Raw genomic sequence first — 17993 nt, 5'->3', positions numbered from 1 at the left:
TCTTCTTGGTGCGAGTATGTCTTTTTGCTCTCTGCTCCCTTCCCTTTCCTTTGATCGCTTGTAAGACAAGAAAGGTGATTCAGGCCTCCCTCCAGGGACACTCCCCTCCATCAGATGAGGGCTGTGACCTGAGTTACGGTATTGCACACCTCCCTCCCTCCTCAAATTGGTTAACCACATCAGATGCCAATATGGTGGATCATCACATAACTGTCACCTTGCTTCATTGCATAACGCCAAGCCACCGAGGAGCATGGCCTGGCCAAACCAACAACCTATTTTGGGAGGCGACACCAGTCTATGATGCTCTTTCACCAGGAGCCAGGGCCACCTGGGGCCTGCCAGATGGCACAGTGCATGCTTGAACAGGTGGCCAGTAGATGCCCAGGAAACAGCTTGGCAGCCATGTGCCACCTGCAGTAAGCCCAGGTCAGTAAAGCTAATGATCTGGGCTGAAGTCCTGTTCAGTGGGTTTATTTGCTGTATGGCTGGAGCAAATGCCTGCCCAGCCTCAATAGGCTTATCCGAACATCAGAGGTAACCGACCTTGTGGAGTCCCATGGTAACAGGTGGAGCTGGTGAGGTAGGAGGCGGATCTCAAAAAAGTTAATGGAAAAATCCATTCAGTCTCATTCAATTCTTCGATAAACGTTTGTTTTGAAGCCCTCCCCTCATGCGCCTTGCCGATTGAATATGCCAAGTGTTGAGAGCTGCTCTACGAGGTTAGCTATTATTATCTTATTATCACCATCTCGAGCCCAGGTCCCAGGCATGAGCTCACTGGAGTCAGGATGGGTGAAGCCCTCTCATCACCATGACAACCACATCACCTCATGGGAGGAGGGATCGGGGTGCTTGTCAGAAGAGTGAGAGAGTGGATCAGCCTGTGCTCCTGGTCTTGCATCCCAAGGACCTCCTGCCCTGGAGCTTGCTGGACAGTTTATCTGGACCAAGTCACCCCCAACTGCTTGGCTCCCAGGCCCCAGATGAGTGGGGTGCCCAGGATCCTGGAATGCTGACTCCGGTCCCCAAAGGAGACCAGAAGTCTTCCCAAGGTGACAGACTGGCAGGCCACAGTCCGAGGAATGTAGGCCCGGGCCTGGACAGGGTTTGATGCGTTTTGTGCATTGGCCGCAACATTTGAAAATGAAGAAACTGCTCCTTTCAAAGAACAAAAATTTTAATCTGGGTGCCTGGCTTTTCTTCAAGAAGCAAGAAGCCTTCCCTCTGGAGCCAGATAATCGCCCTATCCCAGTTTCAGCCCTTGACTGTAACTGCCTGGTCCTGCAAGCTTTTGCGCCTGTAACCCACCCTCTGAATTGCAAGGGAGCCGAGAGGTTGGGAGGGAGGTTTTGTCTGCCCTTCTGCACTGCCTTTCTCTGTTGTCCTCTTTCAGACTGCCCTGCCCAACTCTGAATGAGTCTACCAACCACGTTTCTTTCTCAGCATAAACCATTTCTCTGTCATAAAACAACGAGTAGTCCCCTGGGTTCAGGAAATGGCTTGCATGTGTTACCTTCTAGAACAACTTCATCAGACCTCAAACAAACAAATAAAAAAGTCCCAACTGGCTGCCATTGATTCTGATTCATAGCAACTCCATAGGACAGAGTAGGACTGTCCCCTAAGTTCCCAAGGATGAGCTCTTTACAGGAGCAGACAGCCTCATCTTTCTTCCAGCCGGCAGCTAGCGAGTTCGAACCACAAACCCTTTAGGTTAGTAGTCAAGAGCTTTCATGACTGCATCACACCCTCCCCTAATCCTGCCTCGGGAACATAACAAGGAAGGGCCAGTTCCACCAGAGAGTATGACCCCGCTATAACCCATGACCCGAAGGGTCGAGTCCCGATCTCAGTGGCTGTAAAGGAGAGTAGAGCTGTCCTACAAGGTTTCCTAGCCCGTCAATCTTTACAGGTGCCGATCGGATCCACTGCGTGGGTTCAAACCACTGACCTTTGGATTAACGGTCAAACTCTGGGCTTCTTGTTTGGTACATAATTATACTAAAAAAAATCATCCTGAGTTCAGGTAGTTGTAGCAATGACTACCTTTTCAGCATAAATATGTCCCATGCAATAGTTGGGATCAAAATATACTAAAAGGACCACCTGAAATTGGCATGCAGCTGCCTGCCCTGTGTTTCAGCTGCCAGCTTAAGTGGCATTTTGAAAAAAATAAAACCCAACAACACCAAAAAATACTTTTCTTTGACCGGGCTCCCCTGATGGCTGAGTGAATTCCAGGGTGACAGGCAGGCAGGGGTGACAGGCCAGGGTGGGTGGTCCTGCCCTGCCCTCTCTGCTGACTCTCTCTTCCCTTCCAGCCGCAGCCCCTGCAGTGGGCATCATGGCCGTGGGCGTGGCAGAGTACCACCTGAGCGGTAAGTCCCAGTGGCCGGTCTCTTCCCCCCTCCCACCCTGTGTGTAATCTCCAGGGACCCTGGCACCTGACCTGGGCTGGAGGTGTCAGTGCAGCATGAATAATGGCCCCATTTTACTGATTAGGACAGTCAGTGACTTGCCCATGGTCACATAACCTTAGGACCACCAAGCCTGGGGCAGGTTGAGGTCCCACCCCCCCACCCCAACTCCTGTGACCCCCTTCCCATTGAAGTGACTCCGTTTGGTTTGAGGAACTGTCCCTGGTGACCTTTGACCCACTGCTCCTTGGGGAATGGGCCCACTCACTCTGGGCCATTTCTGTAGCCTGGCAGGTAGCCAAGGAAACCCAGGAAAGTTGATTCGATTAATGGACCATTCCGCGCAGAGAGCACCCAGTCCCCGAAGGGCAAGTATGTGGGATGCAGCACCTACCTTCCTCCCTGGTGCCATGGCAGGTATAACTAATCAATCATGGAGAGCAGAGCTAACCTGGAGGCACCCGACCAGTTCCTGCAGCCCTGCCAAACCATGGTTCATCCTATCAGAGCTGAAACAGACATGCCCGCCCCCTTTACAAATGGCAGAAGCGAAAGAGACAGTGCATGAACAGAAGCACTGAGGCAGGAATACGGGCCTTCTGACTCCCCACCTAACTAAGCCCAGCCTACGGGTTCTGCCCCGTTCCAGCCTCAACAATGAGCTGAAGGCTATCTCAGAAACCACCTCGCCCTCCCTAGACAAGCATCCATCCTCACTTCTCTCCCAGAAGCCACCTCTCTGAGCCTCTAACCCTCATCTGTAAAACAGAGGCAAGGCCTGGCTGTGTCCTCCAGTGCCGATCTGAAGCCAGTCTGTCTTAGCCGAGGCTTCCTCATCCATAGACCAGGATAATAACACCCACCGTTGCTCTGAGGACTCGATGGGTTAAACTATGTGAAATTCTTCAGACCACCAAGACCCACTGCTGTGTGGCCAATTGCGATTCATAGGGACCCTATAGAACGGACTGGGACGGCCCAGGGGGTGGGGGGGGGCTGGGGGCCTTTACAGGAACAGACTGGCGTGCCTTTTTCCTGTGGCGCTGCTGATGGGTTCGGAACATCGATCCTGGAGCCACGAGGGCTCCCTGCTGAGAACCCGAAAAATTCACTGCCATCGAGTGGATGCTGACTCTTAACACCCCCGTGGGACAGGGTAGAACTGCCCCTATGGGTTTCTGAGACTCTCACTCCTTATAGGAGTGGAAAGCCCCGTCTTGTCTTCATTTCCCCTCGGAGGGCCTGGTGCTTTTGAACCGGTGACTTTGTGGTTAGCAGTCCAACGTGTAACCACTATGCCACCACCAAGGCTTGGGTTAGAATGGAGCCCCGTAAATAGGAAAGCGTACGGGCTGCCTACTGCCCCTACGGTTCATTGTCAAGGCTCAGTTTAGTCCTCACTGTCCCCTGGGAATCCTGCCCGGGCCCCCAAGCTGGGCAACCCAAAAAACGAGAACCCAGATGAACATTCATTGTCTCACCATTTCATGCCACTTTTCTGATGCCTGCTTGACTCAGAGAGGACCAGGCCTGCACTTTTGTGCCCCGAGCCCTGCCCTACTTTTCTGCCAACCGGACAACTGGCTTCCGTCTCTCTGTGTCCTGGAGTCTTGAGGAGCTTGGTGCTGTTGGCTACCCCAGCCAGGCCCAACACCCACTGGCCAGTCCCCTGCCAGAGCCCAGACCCAGCTGCTGACACCCGACAGAAGGACAGAAGCCAGTGTGCCCCTCAGCAGGAACCCTCCCATGGGCACAGCCCTCTCCAATTTAACCCGTCAATGAGTCATCCAGTCCCCAAAGTCAGAGCTGGGCCTGGGACCTGCCACACACCTCCTCACTGTACCCAAGCAGCTGGAGACACCAGGGCTAACTGGACTGACTCATAGTCCCTCTAACCTTGTTGGCCTGTTTCTGTTTGTCCCTGCTCCCCCAGCCCCCGGCTTTGATTACCATGTGATTTTTTTGCATCAGAATACTGTGGTCATGCCACCTTGGGATCCGATTCCCCCTTCTCTTAACCAAGCTGGAAGCATTTCTCTGCCATCCCCATGACCTCAATTGCCGTCCCCCCACCCCCATCCCCGCCCCCTCAGTCAGATCTTCAGGCTGTTTCAGGCTTTCTGCTGCTTAAAGACAGCCTTGATGACTCAACAAGACAACACACACACACACACACACACACACACACACACGTGCTTGTTGAGATTTTTCCCTTCAAATAAATTCCCCTGGGGATGGGACCACGTGTTGTCAGAAACTGGAGCCCAGCCAGAGAAACCAGGTGGTTTGCTGGGAACCCAGGTGCCTGCCTCCAGTGCCTGTCACTTCTCAGCTCTGCTCACAACCCAAAACCAGACGGACTGCCATCAAGCGGATTCCAACTCATGTGATTCTGTAGCTCGGGTGGAACTGCCCCTGTGGGTGCCTGAGGCTTTAAACTCTTCACAGGAGCAGACGGCTGGTCTTTGTCCCAAGGAGCAGCTGGCAGGTTTGGCGGCTGACCTCAATTAGTAGTCCACTAAGCCACCAGAGCGCCTCTGTTCACTGGGGTTGCTGCCCTTCTCCAGAGCAGATCTGGGATGTGGATTCCGGTTTAGGGTTGGCTGGTCTGAGGCTGAGCCCTCCCCCACACCCCCCCCACTGCAATGTTGCTGTCACCAGGGAGTCCTGCTGCCCCCCTCCCCCCACTGCAGTTGCTGTCACCAGGGAGTCTGCTGTGAAGCCAGCAGTCCAAACCCTCCATGCCAAAGTGCCTGTCCTCCTCTCTCCCCCACTGGGCATTCTGCTCACTGTGGGCTTTCTCGATGCCCTTCACGCTTTCTGTCCTGACTCCCAGTCTCCTGGCTGCCATGGCTACCCACCCAGCTTTCTCCTCCTTCCTAGCTCAGCTTCCGAGACCCTGCTCCAGGAAGCCTGCTGGGCTGCTCCCCACTGGCCTCCCATCAGCACGTTCTCACAGCCCCAGACTGTGAGCCACTTGAGCTATTTGGGGCTGTTAACCAGAAAGTCAGCAGTTCGAAACTACCAGCCACTATGCGGGAGAAAGATGAGGCTTTTCTCGCCCGTGGCGTTACAGTCGTGGAAGCCCGCAAGGGCAGTTCATGAGTTAGGAACGACTGGGTGGCAGTGAGTTTGACTTTCTGGTTTGATGAGTATCCGGAGGACAGGGACTGGGGCTTGCACTGACTGACTCATCCACCCCTTCTCGGTGTGCCCACGGGGTGCTGGCCACAGCAAGCACTCACCAGATAGCACCCTACCCCTGAGACACCCACTCCAGGTCTCCCCACCCTGCTGACTTGGCAATGAGAGCTGCCCCAGGGGTCACTGATAAAGCTGCCCTTGCCTTCCAGTCATCAAGAGCCCCCCCGGCTGGGAGGTGGGCGTCTACGCCGCGGGGGCCCTGGCGCTGCTGGGAGTGGCCGCGGTGAACCTGTGGAAGCTCTGGACATCGGGGACTTTCCCCAGCCCCTCCCCATTCCCCAACTATGACTACAGGTACCTGGAGCAGAAGTACGGCGAGACCTACGCCCAGGCCAGGCAGAAGGTGAGACTTCCAGGCTCTGCGAACAGCCAGCTCCTCCTGCTGACCCACCCTCTAGATCCAGTTCCCGGCCCCGGGCTTTTGTGATTTTGGACATGGTTGTTGTTGGTGTGGACTCTCGGCAGTTCCCGGAGACTGTGCAGAACTGCCCCAGTGGGCTTCCTAGGCTGTCGTTGCCCTAGGCTGTAAAGCTAGCAACGTCTTTCTCCCACGGAGCGGCTGGTGGGTTCCAAGGGCCCACTTTCCCGTTATAGCCGAGTGCTTAACCGTGTGCCACCAGGGCCCCTTCCCCTGTCCTAGGAAGTCAACCAATCCTTGGAAAGATACAGCAAAGCGCACGTGAGAGGAGAAGCACCCGAACTGTAAGCCACCCAGGCCGGCAAATGGTCACATTGTTTCACACTGTCAAGAGGGATACATTCCCTGCCAGTTCCTGCACTGGGAGACGCCCACCCGCAGCCTTTCTTCCACACACAGTAGGTGCATCTTCACACCCGGCCCTTCCTGTTTGCTCCCCGCTCCAGCACTTTCCCACGCGGGGAACTCCCACCGCAAACAGCCTGGGATGGCCTCTGGTGGAGGAGGCCTGGTTTAAGGAATGCCCTCATAAATAATGCAGCAAGTGTTGGGTGTGTTTGCAAACATTTGTCTTCATTTGGGTTTGGGCTTGCCGACTTCTGATGGCTGCCCGGATGTGGAATGACCCTCCTAGCAGGCAGGACAGACGTTTTGTTTGTTTGTTTTTGTTTTTAGGGCATGCAGTCAATCCTGTTGAGGGTGGCATCATTGAACTTTTCTGAGCTCCCTGTAGGCTTCCAGGGCGCACCATTGCAATCTGCTATCAGATCAGGGGGGCCCCCTGCCCACTCATTCACTCAACTCACTCGGGCTCCTGGGGATTGTGTCCATTGGCAGACCTTTTCCAAAGGGCACTCTGGTTTGGGCAGCTGTATCAGAAGCCTTCCGAAGGCCGGTGGGTCCTGCTTTGGGATGCCTGCTGCGTGGCTGGCGAGATTCAACCCCGCGTGGGGGTGGGGGTGTGTTTGGGGGACACGGGGAGCGAGAGAAGGCCCAGCAGTTGTGGTTGTTGGGTGCTGTCGAGTCAGTTCCGATCACAGTGAACCTGTGCACCCCCACCGAATGGAACGCTGCCCGGTCCTGCACCAACCTCACAACTGCGACGTGTGCGTCCATCATTGCAGCCACCTTGCCCATCGTCTTCCTCTTGATTGCTGCCCCTCTGCTTTGACCAAGCACGATGCCCTTCTCCAGGGGCTGGTCTCTCTGCAGCACAGCAGCCACCGCGTGTCTGCCAGCCGGTGACACTGTGCTGGCTGCTGTGCTGCTGGAAGCCGAGTCCCTGGTATTTTAAAGACCAGGAACAGACCAAGAACAGACGACGAAGAAGGAATCGGTTGTCCACTTGAGAGGAATTAGCCGCTGAGAACCTATGGACAGCACTGAAACGGTGACAGAATGCCCAGCAGTAGGGAGCGGATCAAATAAACATGCTCCTTGCTCAATAGCAAACAGGGAACCGTTCGCAAAGGAGGCCTGTGAAATTGGTGTAAGAACTCAGGAGCTGCTTAATAGCACAGCATTCTGAGGCCCATTTAGGAAAACATTTAAATGTAAGTATCCCTGGATTGTTGTGGTTTGGTCTTGTGTCAGCGCTACGTGGCAGTACAGAGATGACCCCCCTACACACACACCCACCCACCCACACACACCCTAGGGTTTTTCTTGGCTGTCATCTACAGATGGGAACCGCCAACCCCAGACCAAAGAAACTAGACCCACCCCCATGGAGTTGACTTGGCCTTGGCCTGGCCATGGCGGTCGAGGGTTGCCAAGGCTGTCGATCCTTGCGGGAGTACATGTCCTCATCATTCTCCCTGGAAGCAGCTGGTGGCTTTGAACCAGCAGCCTGGCCGATAGCAGCATTATCCAGCTCGAACTCTTTCTCAGGTTGCAAACACATTGAGCTGCTTAAGCAGCCACAGGGTAGCTAGACCCTAAATACTCCCGCACATTCCCCCTGCCGGGCACCTGGTTGCCAACTGCTTTCTCTTTGTCAGCGGTTCTCAACCTTCCTCACGCCGCGACCCTTTCATACAGTTCCTCATGTGGTGGTGACCCCCCAACCATCAAATTATTTTCGTTGCTACATCATCACCGTCATTTTGCTACTGTGATGAATCGGGCGACCCCTGTGAAAGGGTCGTTCGACCCCCAAAGGGGTCGTGACCCTCAGGTTGACAGCCGCTGCCCTAGGCCAACCTCATGACCCTGAACATCTTTGTACGCCGACTGCATTCTGCAAGAGAAAAAGTGTCCTTCCATTTTAAACCAGAGCTCGCTGTCATGGAGCAGTGCTGAGTCACTGAGCCCCTGTGGGTTTCTGAGACTAACTGTCTACAGGAGTAGAAAGCCCAGCCTTTCTCCTGAAGAGGTGCTGCTGGTTTCAAACTGCGCACCATGCAGATCGCAGCCTGACTCATAACCACCATACCACCCAGGCTTCTGGGTTAGGAGGGAAAGCAGGTGACAGGAAGCAGCCTCAAACAGGGGTGAAGAGATGCACTGTTTGTGTGTCCTGGGAACTTGGAAGGACCCGGACAGCCAGGACTTTCTGCCGCACTTCACCATCTCCTAAGGACCCATAGCTCTGGACCATGGGGTGCGTCTTAACCGTTGTTGATCTCCTTTCTCCTCACCGACAGAGAGCACCTGCCTGGACGGCCCAGCGGGTCAGCGCTCGGGGACCACCCAGCCGCAAAGGCAGCCTGGGCGTTGAGGACACCTTCGACAGCATCAGCGAGCTGGGGCCCCTGGAGCTGATGGGCAGGGAGTTGGACCTGGCCCCCTACGGGGCCCTGCGGAAGTCCCAGTCGGCAGACTCCCTCAACTCCATCTCCTCCGTGAGCAACACCTTCGGGCAGGACTTCACGCTGGGCCAGGTGGAAGTGAGCATGGACTACGATGCAGCCTCACACACCCTCCACGTGGCCCTACTGCAGGGCAAGGACCTCCTGGAGCGAGAGGAGGTCAGCTTCGAGTCCTGCTTCATGCGCGTCAGCCTGCTGCCCGATGAGCGGATTGTGGGCATTTCCAGGGTGAGTGGGGGCTGAACTGGGGGGTGGTACCAGGTGGACTGCACAGGCAGAACGGAGATGGGTCTGAGCCCACTGGCCTCCCCAGGGGAGCAGGTCTGCAGGACCAGGCTGGGCCTGAGGAGGGTGCTAGAGAGGGGGTGGGAGGTATCACTGATCCCCAAGCTGAAGGTAGCGATGCTGGTGAGGTCAAAGAATTTTTTAGGACTTCACTTGGGTGAGGTGTCTGTTCCCCCCAGGCCAATCAACTTGGGGTCTTGGTGGGAAAGATTCCCCTTGACAATTCAGCAGGGTTCATCCCAGAATGGCCTATAAGGCGGTGCCACCCCAGGTACACAAGGATGAGGGCAAAGTGGGTTCAGGGAGGGGGACAAGTTGGTAGGAGGTGTGACCTTCAGACAAGGGCATGATACTACAGAGAGGAAACTGAGTGGAAGGGTGCCCTACCTCTCAAGAGTGATCCCCACTGGCTGACCCACGCAAAGCCAGGGGCCAGGGGAGCCCCCGGAGGTCTGGAGAAGGGAGAGGAAAGAATGCCATGCTGGGAGGAGAAGGGGAGATGCCCAGTGCACCCCAGCAAGAGGGGGCAAAACCAGCATGTTGTTGTTGGGTACCACCGAGTCGGTTCCGACCCATAGCGACCCCGTGCACAACAGAAGGAAACACTGCCCGGCCCTGCACCGTCCTCTTCACAATAGTTCCTTTGCCTGAGCCCATGGCTGCAGCCACAGTGTCCATCCATCACCTCGAGGCCTGCCATGATGTCCCTCCTGGTGTCTCATAATGACACATCCAAAGTATGTGAGATCAAGTCTCACCAACCTTGCTTCTGAAGAGCAGCCAGCCTGTACTTCTTCCAAGACAGATTTTCTGGTTCTTCTCCAGCCCTGTCATTCAAAGGCATCCATTCTCCTTTGAGCCGCCTTCTTCAATGTCCAACTTTCTTCTTTTTGTTGCATAGGAGACCATTGAAAATACCATGGCTTGTGTCAGGTGCACCGTAGTCCTCAAAGTAACATCCCTGCTTTTCAAGACTCTCACGAGGTCTTGTGCTGTGGATTTACCCCATGCAGTGTGTTGCTGAGTGGTGCCCCATAGCCTAGCCCAGCCCAGCCCAGCAGTGCACAGTTAGCGGCTCAGTGAGGGTCTGAGCCTGGGGAGACCAGGTAGCCTCGAACCCAGAACAAGAGGAGCCTGAGGAGCTGCAGGACCAGACATGCCTCTGATTCCTCAGAGACCCACCCGCTTGTATCTGCTCACTGGACTGTGCCAGATACCAGCTGACCCTAAGCAGGGACGACAGAGGGCATCTTTCGCTCCTATCGCACCTCTCGGGTCTAGAACTGACCACAAACCTTATGTGTATGTGGGTACCACGTGGGGGTGGCACAGCTTCTGAGAGGCAGTGCAGCAGGTGGTTCACAGTCTGGGTCTGTATTAGTCTGGGTACTTTGGAGAAACAAATCCACAGCAACTCATGTATAAGAGAGAGTTTTCTTCATGGTTCCAAATCTTTTCCAGCTTCTGACAAAGACTACTGGTTCCTGAGAACTCCAAAGCACTGGGTGGGGCATATATTTTCAAAGCTTTTTTATAGCTATGGCCTAAACCCATTTAAAGATCAAATTTTAATGACTGAAGCAAGTGGACTTACAAACTTTCTATTTTCCCACTTCCCAGAAACAACCCAGTAAACAGTGTGGCATTATCTGACCTCTGCTTAGACAAAGAAGGAAAACTTCCAGGAGGGAGAGGTCAAACAAACATCTACTCTCTATCTTATGATTTGTTTCTCCAGTACCCCACTCCTGGTACCATAATGTATTAGTCTAGGTACTTTGGAGAAACAAATGCACGGCAACTCATAGATAAGAGAGTTTTATGCAAAGAAAATGTGCATCACGGAAACACCCAACCCAATGCTGCCCAAGCCCACAAGTCCAACATTAACCCATACCCAACACCAGTCCACAAAGTCCTTCACCTCACAAAACAGAGGCAATGATGCCGACTGCAGGAGGAAAGCTGAGTCAGTGAACGAACAAGCATCTCAGCACTGGCAGGGGTCTCCACACGGCTGCTCCAGCACCCAGGGCTGCATCGGGATAGATCCATGCGGCTTCTCCTTAGGGATGTCTTGTAGGAAGTCAATCTTGCAAGCTGAAGCAGGGAACTGCTAAGGCAGCTGCACCCGATGCAACCATCACAAAACAAGAGACCTGAGAACTCGAAAGGCGAGGCTTCACCACCCATTTATCCCTCTGCCTTTCAACCAGCACCACATGTGATTATCGGCCAGGCTGGCACAATTAACTAACTCAGGGTCCTAGAACTTGACTGCCTGGATTCAAATCCTGACTCCACCGCTTCCTGCCCTTATGACCTGGAGGAGGTCACTTAAGCCTCGGTGCCCCAACTTCTCCATCTGCCCAGTGGGGTCAGAATCAATGTATGTATGCTTAAAACCAAGCAAAATCTAACTCACTGCCATCCAGTGGATTCTGGACCCCCGAGGACAGAAGAATTGCTCCTGTGGGTTTCCCAGGCTGTCAGTCTTCCCGGGAGCAGAAAGATAATTTCTCCCGAGGAGCAGCTGGTGGGCTTGAAGCAGTGACATCCCAGTCAGCGGCTCGCCCAAGACTTAGCCCACAGCTTAACCACCGGGGGCTGACTGGGTGCATGTAAAGTTCTCAGCCCAGTCCGGACCCTGAAAGGCGTGTGGTGCCCAGAGCCCTGCCACCTGTGGCCTGGGCTTCTCATAGGATTATGGATATTTCTGGATGTTGGCAGCTGACGCCTGAGGCTTACAGAGCCCACCCCATCTGGGAGTCTCCCATCTCCTCCTGATGGGGAAACTGAGGCCCGGTGAGTAAGCAGGAGGTTTGAGATTCGAGACAGGAGTTCATGTTCTCCATTCTTGTGGCAAAGACTGGAGGAGACCGGGGGCTGGGGGAGCCGGGGGGTGGGGTGGGGGCAGTGGCAAAGAGGCCGGGAGAGGCCACTCAGGAATGCTAGTGTCCTGAAGCAGGGGCTGGCTGGGGAGCCTTTCCGATGCCAGGCAGTGGGAGCAGAGTGTGGCTCAGGGCACCTGGAGACAGGAAGGCGGCTTCTTAGCCTTGCCGCCTGGCCAGTCCCATTGAGTGGGTGGGTGGCTGCTGCAGACTGGGCTGTCCCCCAGCTAAAGGCCAGGTTCCAGGGAGGAGAGTGCCTCTATTTAAATGCTGTAGAGCAATGACTCAGGCAGCGCCCACAAAAGGAGGAGCAGTGTCCGTGGGTGCAACTCCCAAGGGGGCCTGCTCACAGCTTTCTGGGAGAAGGCCAATGATGTCCATCAGGTAGTACAGAGCTAGGAAATAGAGCCTTGCCTAGTCACCACGTCCATCCATCCACCACACATCTTTGTATCTCCATCCACCCATCTAGCTACCCATTTGTCCACCATCCATCTGTCCATCCATCTATCCATCCATTCATCTTTACATCCCACAGCATTTTGGAGTTCTGGGCCAGACTCTGCAGTGCACTGGAGTGCAAGCACAGACACGGTTTTGCAGTGTGTGGGATTTGGGGAAGCTGCTACAATGATTGTTGTAGAAAGAGTAGCAAGGACAGGTGTGTGAGGGGCCTCCTCGGGGGACTGGTGGCCTAGAGTGGAGCACCTAGTCCTGCCTGAGGACCAGAGATGAAGTGGTACCCAGGCTGAGCCTCAGAGGCTGAATGGAAGCTGACCTAGTGGAGGAGTGAGATGGAAGGTGGGGAGCCTGGTGCCAGAGGGAAGCCTTGGACAGAGGCCTTGCAATGAAATGATTTATCCTCGGGGAATGGGGGGGCGCCGCAGAAGGATCTTGAGCAGTGAGTGAGATGATTAGATCTGCATATGAAAGGTCACCCTGGAGGTGGTGGAGGAACATCAGGGGACAAAGTGGGGTCCTCTGCTGGTTGGAGCCTTAGGCCTCCCCCGCACCCCAGCAGACTCCAGGAACCCTTTATAGAAGCCACAGTCAGGCCTAACTCCCAGGATATCCTGAGTTGCTCTGCCACAATGCTAGTGGCAGCCTCCAGGACCCTGGGCCCTTGCCAGTAGGTGCTACGTGGACCCCAGCTCACCAGGCTGACCCGGAACCTCACAAGTCTTCAAGTCTTCAGACTGAGCAAGTCATCATCACCAGGGCCTGCCCTTCAGGAAGAAGTGTTGAATCTGAGAATGTACTGGGCTCTTTGGGTGGGAGGCTGTGTGCCACGTGGCCAGCGTGCAGCTACTTGCTCTACACCAGGCATCAGTGTAGTAACTGTGCCCATGCTGTCTCATGGGAGTGGGGGCTAGGTGCTCTTGAGTTGGGTCTGGTTCAAGACACTGCCCAGTCCCATGCCCTCCCCGCGATCGTCCCTGTGAGCCCATGGTCACAGTCATCGCGTGAATCCATCTCTTTGAGGGTCTTCCTCTTTGGCTCTGCCCAGCTCCCCTGCCAAGCAGGATGTCCTTCTCCAGGGACTGGTCCTTCCTGGTGACGTGTCCCATGTACGTGAGACCAAATCTCCCCGTGCTTCCTTCTAAGCACTCTGACTACATTTCTTCCAAGACATTTGTGCTGGCTCTTCTGGCTGCCACACGCAGTCTCTTCTCCAGCACCGGCATGCAGAGCCATTGCTTCTCCTCCGTCTTCCTTCCTTGTGTTCAGCTTTTCCATGCAGAGGAAGCGATGGAAAAGGCCATGGCCTGGGGCAGCTTGTGGTGGCTTTGATGCCAGACCACTGAGCGGACAGAGAGCTTGTGAGCCAGGGAAGGTCAGGGGTGAGCCCCCAAAGGAAGGATGACTGGAGGATGTGGGGACCACAGAGCTTAGACTCTGGCCCAGGCCACGGAACTCCATGTCCAGTGCTCTGTCCTCACCTGGAGGCTTCCCACAAGACTTCTTTAGAGCATTCAAAAGCAAGGATGTTACTCTGGGGACTTAGTTGTGTCTGACCCAAGCCCTGGTATGTCCAATGTCTTCATCTGCATGTGAAAGTGGGACATTGAATGAGGAAGACGGAAGAAGAATTGGCGCCTATAGACCGTGGGGCTGGCGAAGACCGTTGAAAGTACCGCGGACTGCCAAAAGGATCACCTGATCCGTTTTGGAGGAAGTATGGCCGGAATGCTCCTTAGAGGCAAGGATGGTAAGGCTTCACCTTACATGCTTTGGACGTGTCGGGGGAGACCCGTCCCTGGAGAAGCACATCTTGTTTGATGAAGTGAGACAGATGGACACGGTGATGCACCAGCAAACGCAAGCCCGGGAACAGCTGTGAGGACGGCGCAGTCCCAGGCCCTGTTCCGTTCTGTGGTGCATCGGGTCGCTGTGGGTCGGAACCCACTCGATGGCGCCTGACAACCACGGGCCCTCGCTGCCGCCTCTTCTCCGTTCTGCATTTGGAGCTCCCTCCACGGCCCTTTCTCCCTGTAGATCCAGAGGAACGCCTACTCCATCTTCTTCGACGAGAAGTTCTCCATCCCCCTGGACCCCGCGGGCCTCGAGGAGAAGAGTCTGCGCTTCTCTGTGTTCGGCATCGATGAGGACGAGCGCAATGTCAGCACCGGGGTGGTGGAGCTGAAGCTCTCTGTGCTGGACCTGCCGCTGCAGCCCTTCCGGGGCTGGCTATACCTCCAGGATCAGAACAAGGTGAGTCTGACCTGCTGCCACCACCACCCCCACACACCCCCAGCACCTTAGAGTCCCACGGCCCTTCCCCTGGAAGCTCTAGAAGAATCCGGAAAGGGGCCTGGGTCACTGGCTGCATGCAGAGGGAGGGGGGAAAACCACCTTGACCACTGCTGGAGAGGAGCCTTGGTAGTTGGGCTGCTAACCACAAAGTCAGCAGTTTGAAACCACCAACCACTCTGGGGGAGAAAGATGAGGCTTTCTACTCCCATTAAGAGTTACAGTCTTAGAAACCCACAGGGACAGTTCTACCCTGTCCTCTAGGGTTGGAATGGCCCCAGGGGCACTTGGCGTTTTCAAACTGCTCTATTTGTAGCCATTTGTTACACAGCATAGGAAACTAATTCGACCTTTTTCTCATCCTTTGACCATCTTTGTCCCGAGGAGTCCCTGATGGTCTTGACCTACCAACCTTTTAGATCTCAGCCCAGTGAGTAACCATGATGCCACCAGGGCACCTCTGGCAGTTTGGTGTTTTTGACCAACCACTGTTGACAGCTCTTCGTCTGTTCTTACCACCAAACCTTCAGAGGCTCATCTCTCACTGGGCTTCGAAAGGTCAAGGAAACACTCCTCTGGCCCTAAGTGGGTTATAGCAGACCGAGGCCAAGCCCCGGTTTATCTTTTGTTGAGAGTGTAGCCACATTGTTGAAGCCAATGATTTCCCAACCCCAGTCTCCCTTGACCGTGTGGCCTTGCGTGTCCCAAGCATCCCATGACCGTGGAATGTTGGCTTCGTCTGGAACAAAGCCACATCTGTGTGCTCCACTTGACAGACACCCAGGCAGGGCCTACCCCAGCCTAGCGTCAGGCTGAGGGGGTGTGTGCTCTGTGGGGTGGGAGGCCTTTCTGGCTCCTCATCTAAGGTCTTTACCAAGAACCGTCTTTCGGTGGGGGAGTGGATTTCTACCCTTTCTCCCTGGGCCCCACACCTCCCCCCTCCAAGTCTGGAAGGAAAAGCTACCTGAGCCACCCACCTGTCCCCAGGCCGCCGACGCTGTGGGTGAGATCTTGCTGTCCCTCAGTTACCTCCCTACGGCCGAGCGGCTCACAGTGGTGGTGGTAAAGGCCAAGAATCTCATATGGACCAACAACAAGACCACAGCTGGTAAGGAGGCTGCCCCTGGCAGGTGTGAGACATGGTGCCAGCCTTCCGCCACCTCCCATGGCTTTCGCTGAGCTCGGAGCTATGCCCGGCAGGAGGAAGATGGATCCAGGCGGGAAGTGGCTCCATGGGATGGGGAGAGCCCCTGAAGGGTGAGAGTGGGACAGAGTGATGGAGGACAGGGGCACTGACTGGGCAGAGAAGCAAGGTGGGCACCTGTGTTTTGGAACTGGGGTTCACAGAGGCTCCATAGGCAGAGGACCAGTGGCGGGATGACCCCACAGACTCCCAAAGAGAACCAGGAGCCCCCAGGATGGGGTGGGTGCCAGGTCTTCCGGAGCTTCCCCTCCCCTCCCAAAGCTCCAAGCCTGGAGACATTTGTGCCCCCCCACAAAGACAGAGCCCTGGAGGTCCCCACCTGTTGGGAGGTGGGAGCCGGGAGGATCCACACCCAGGGAGGCACGGTCAGGTCTCTGGTGGGCGGCAGGTGCTGGGCAGACGACGGCGCCTGCTATTTCAGTGCTGCTTCCGTGAGTCAGGATCCGCTGACTCAGAGGCCATGATTCGAATGGCAGGCGCCGGGGCTGCTGGACTCCCAAAACGCCCCCCTCCCCAGTCGGGGGGTGGGGCTGGGGGGAGCAAGTATGTGGGCCGCGCAGCAGCAGGCTGCTGGAGCCCAAAGCCCAGCGGGTGCACGTGCCTGCCTGTCTTCTCCTGTGTGAGACGGGCATCGCAGAGGATGGTGGGAGATCTTGACCCTGGCGGAAAGGCCTGGGCAGTGGGAGGTGGAGCCAGGTGGGCAGGGCTAGGAGGAGCCCGTGTGATGCCCGCTCCCGCCTGCCCCCCACAGACCCCTTCGTCAAGGTGTACCTGCTGCAGGACGGGAGGAAGATGAGCAAAAAGAAGACGGCCGTGAAGCGGGACGACCCCCACCCCGTGTTCAACGAGGCCATGATCTTCTCCGTGCCCGTCATGGTGCTCCAGGTGAGGGGCTGGGCCTGGCAGGTTGCCCTCGGCCACAGCTCCCCACCTCCAGCTCCCAGGGGCCCCTGCAGCGGGAGGTGCTTTTCCCCCAACTTTTCCCCAAGGGGGCGCGCGCGAAGCATTGACTGAGTGTCCGTGGGGTGACCACCTGCCTGATGGTGTGTGCGGGGACTCAGGCGCCCATAGGGGTTAGGCAGTAGAGTTCCCAGAAAATCCCAGTCCACCCAGACTTGGCAATCAGGGGAGGCGTCCTGTAGGTGGAACTGCTTTGCGGAGAGCTGGAGGAGCAGCTTGTGCAGGGCCTGGAGACCAGCCAGCCCAGGGGCCTGGAGTGTGAGCCGCCCCTCCCTCCCCCTACCCCATGCGATGTTCCACCCCCAGGGTCTCTGGGCACTCTATTACCCCTGACTGTCAGAATCCAAGGGGCCCCAAGGCTACTCCTTCTCAGCAGGGAAATTACAGCCCAAGATTAGGGAACTGCAGTGAACACCTGGCTTGGACCACACCAGTGGCCCTGCTTACATGCCATCGAGAAGCTACCTCCCCGACTGGCAGGGAGAATATCATGTCCAAACCCCAACCACCCGATAGTCCTAGGGCTGTATAGAGCCCACCTAATCCCTGCCCCCCCCCCCCAGGAGATTCCATCTGGGTTGGAAAGCCCCCGTCTCACTCTGGGTATTGTGGCCCTACCCTGTCACCCTTGGGACAGCTGCCTCTTGTCCCCTGCCTCCCCCGCAGCTCTATAGGCCCCTAAATGCAGGCACTAAGTCGCAGCGGGGAGGGAAGGGGGCTGGCTTCTGGTTTCAGCTTCACACCATGATCTCAGCGAGGTCCCTTCCAGTCACCAGCTGTCACAGCATGTCACAGGCCCGGCCACATCTTCAGTCAGAGGAGCCTGGCTGCCACCCAAAGCCAGCGGTGCTCTGCGGGAGAAAGGCCCTGCTAACCGGTGCTGTACTTAGGATAGCCACGAAAGTCCTAAGGGGTCATTCTACTCCGGGACACTAGGGGGCGTCGCCAGCCGGGACCGGCTCAGACCCTGCCAAGCTCTCTGCCATTTCAACCCCACGCAGCCCTCCGAGCTGGCAAACCCACTGTCCTGGAGTTGACTGACTCACGGCC

The 17993-nt window shown here is 56.0% G+C and overlaps 1 protein-coding gene across 1 annotated transcript in view; it reads left to right on the top strand.

Moving 5' to 3' along the window:
• The first annotated feature begins 2324 nt into the window (after positions 1–2324).
• SYT12 (synaptotagmin 12) overlaps positions 2325–17993 on the top strand; it is a 17999-nt gene continuing 2330 nt past the window's right edge. The window contains exons 1-6 of the mRNA XM_004713573.4: positions 2325–2381; positions 5774–5967; positions 8688–9080; positions 14525–14740; positions 15767–15887; positions 16735–16868. Coding sequence (XP_004713630.1) covers positions 2348–2381; positions 5774–5967; positions 8688–9080; positions 14525–14740; positions 15767–15887; positions 16735–16868 — 1092 coding nt within the window. The 5' untranslated portion in view covers positions 2325–2347. The remainder of the gene's footprint in view (positions 2382–5773; positions 5968–8687; positions 9081–14524; positions 14741–15766; positions 15888–16734; positions 16869–17993) is intronic.

The sequence above is a fragment of the Echinops telfairi genome, unplaced genomic scaffold (genome assembly GCF_000313985.2).
Source record: "Echinops telfairi isolate 266 unplaced genomic scaffold, ASM31398v2 ScPeMD7_7417;HRSCAF=8455, whole genome shotgun sequence".
Lineage (NCBI taxonomy): Eukaryota > Metazoa > Chordata > Mammalia > Afrosoricida > Tenrecidae > Echinops > Echinops telfairi.
Note: the sequence above shows the minus strand (reverse complement) of the source record. Positions and strands in the feature narration are given on the sequence as shown.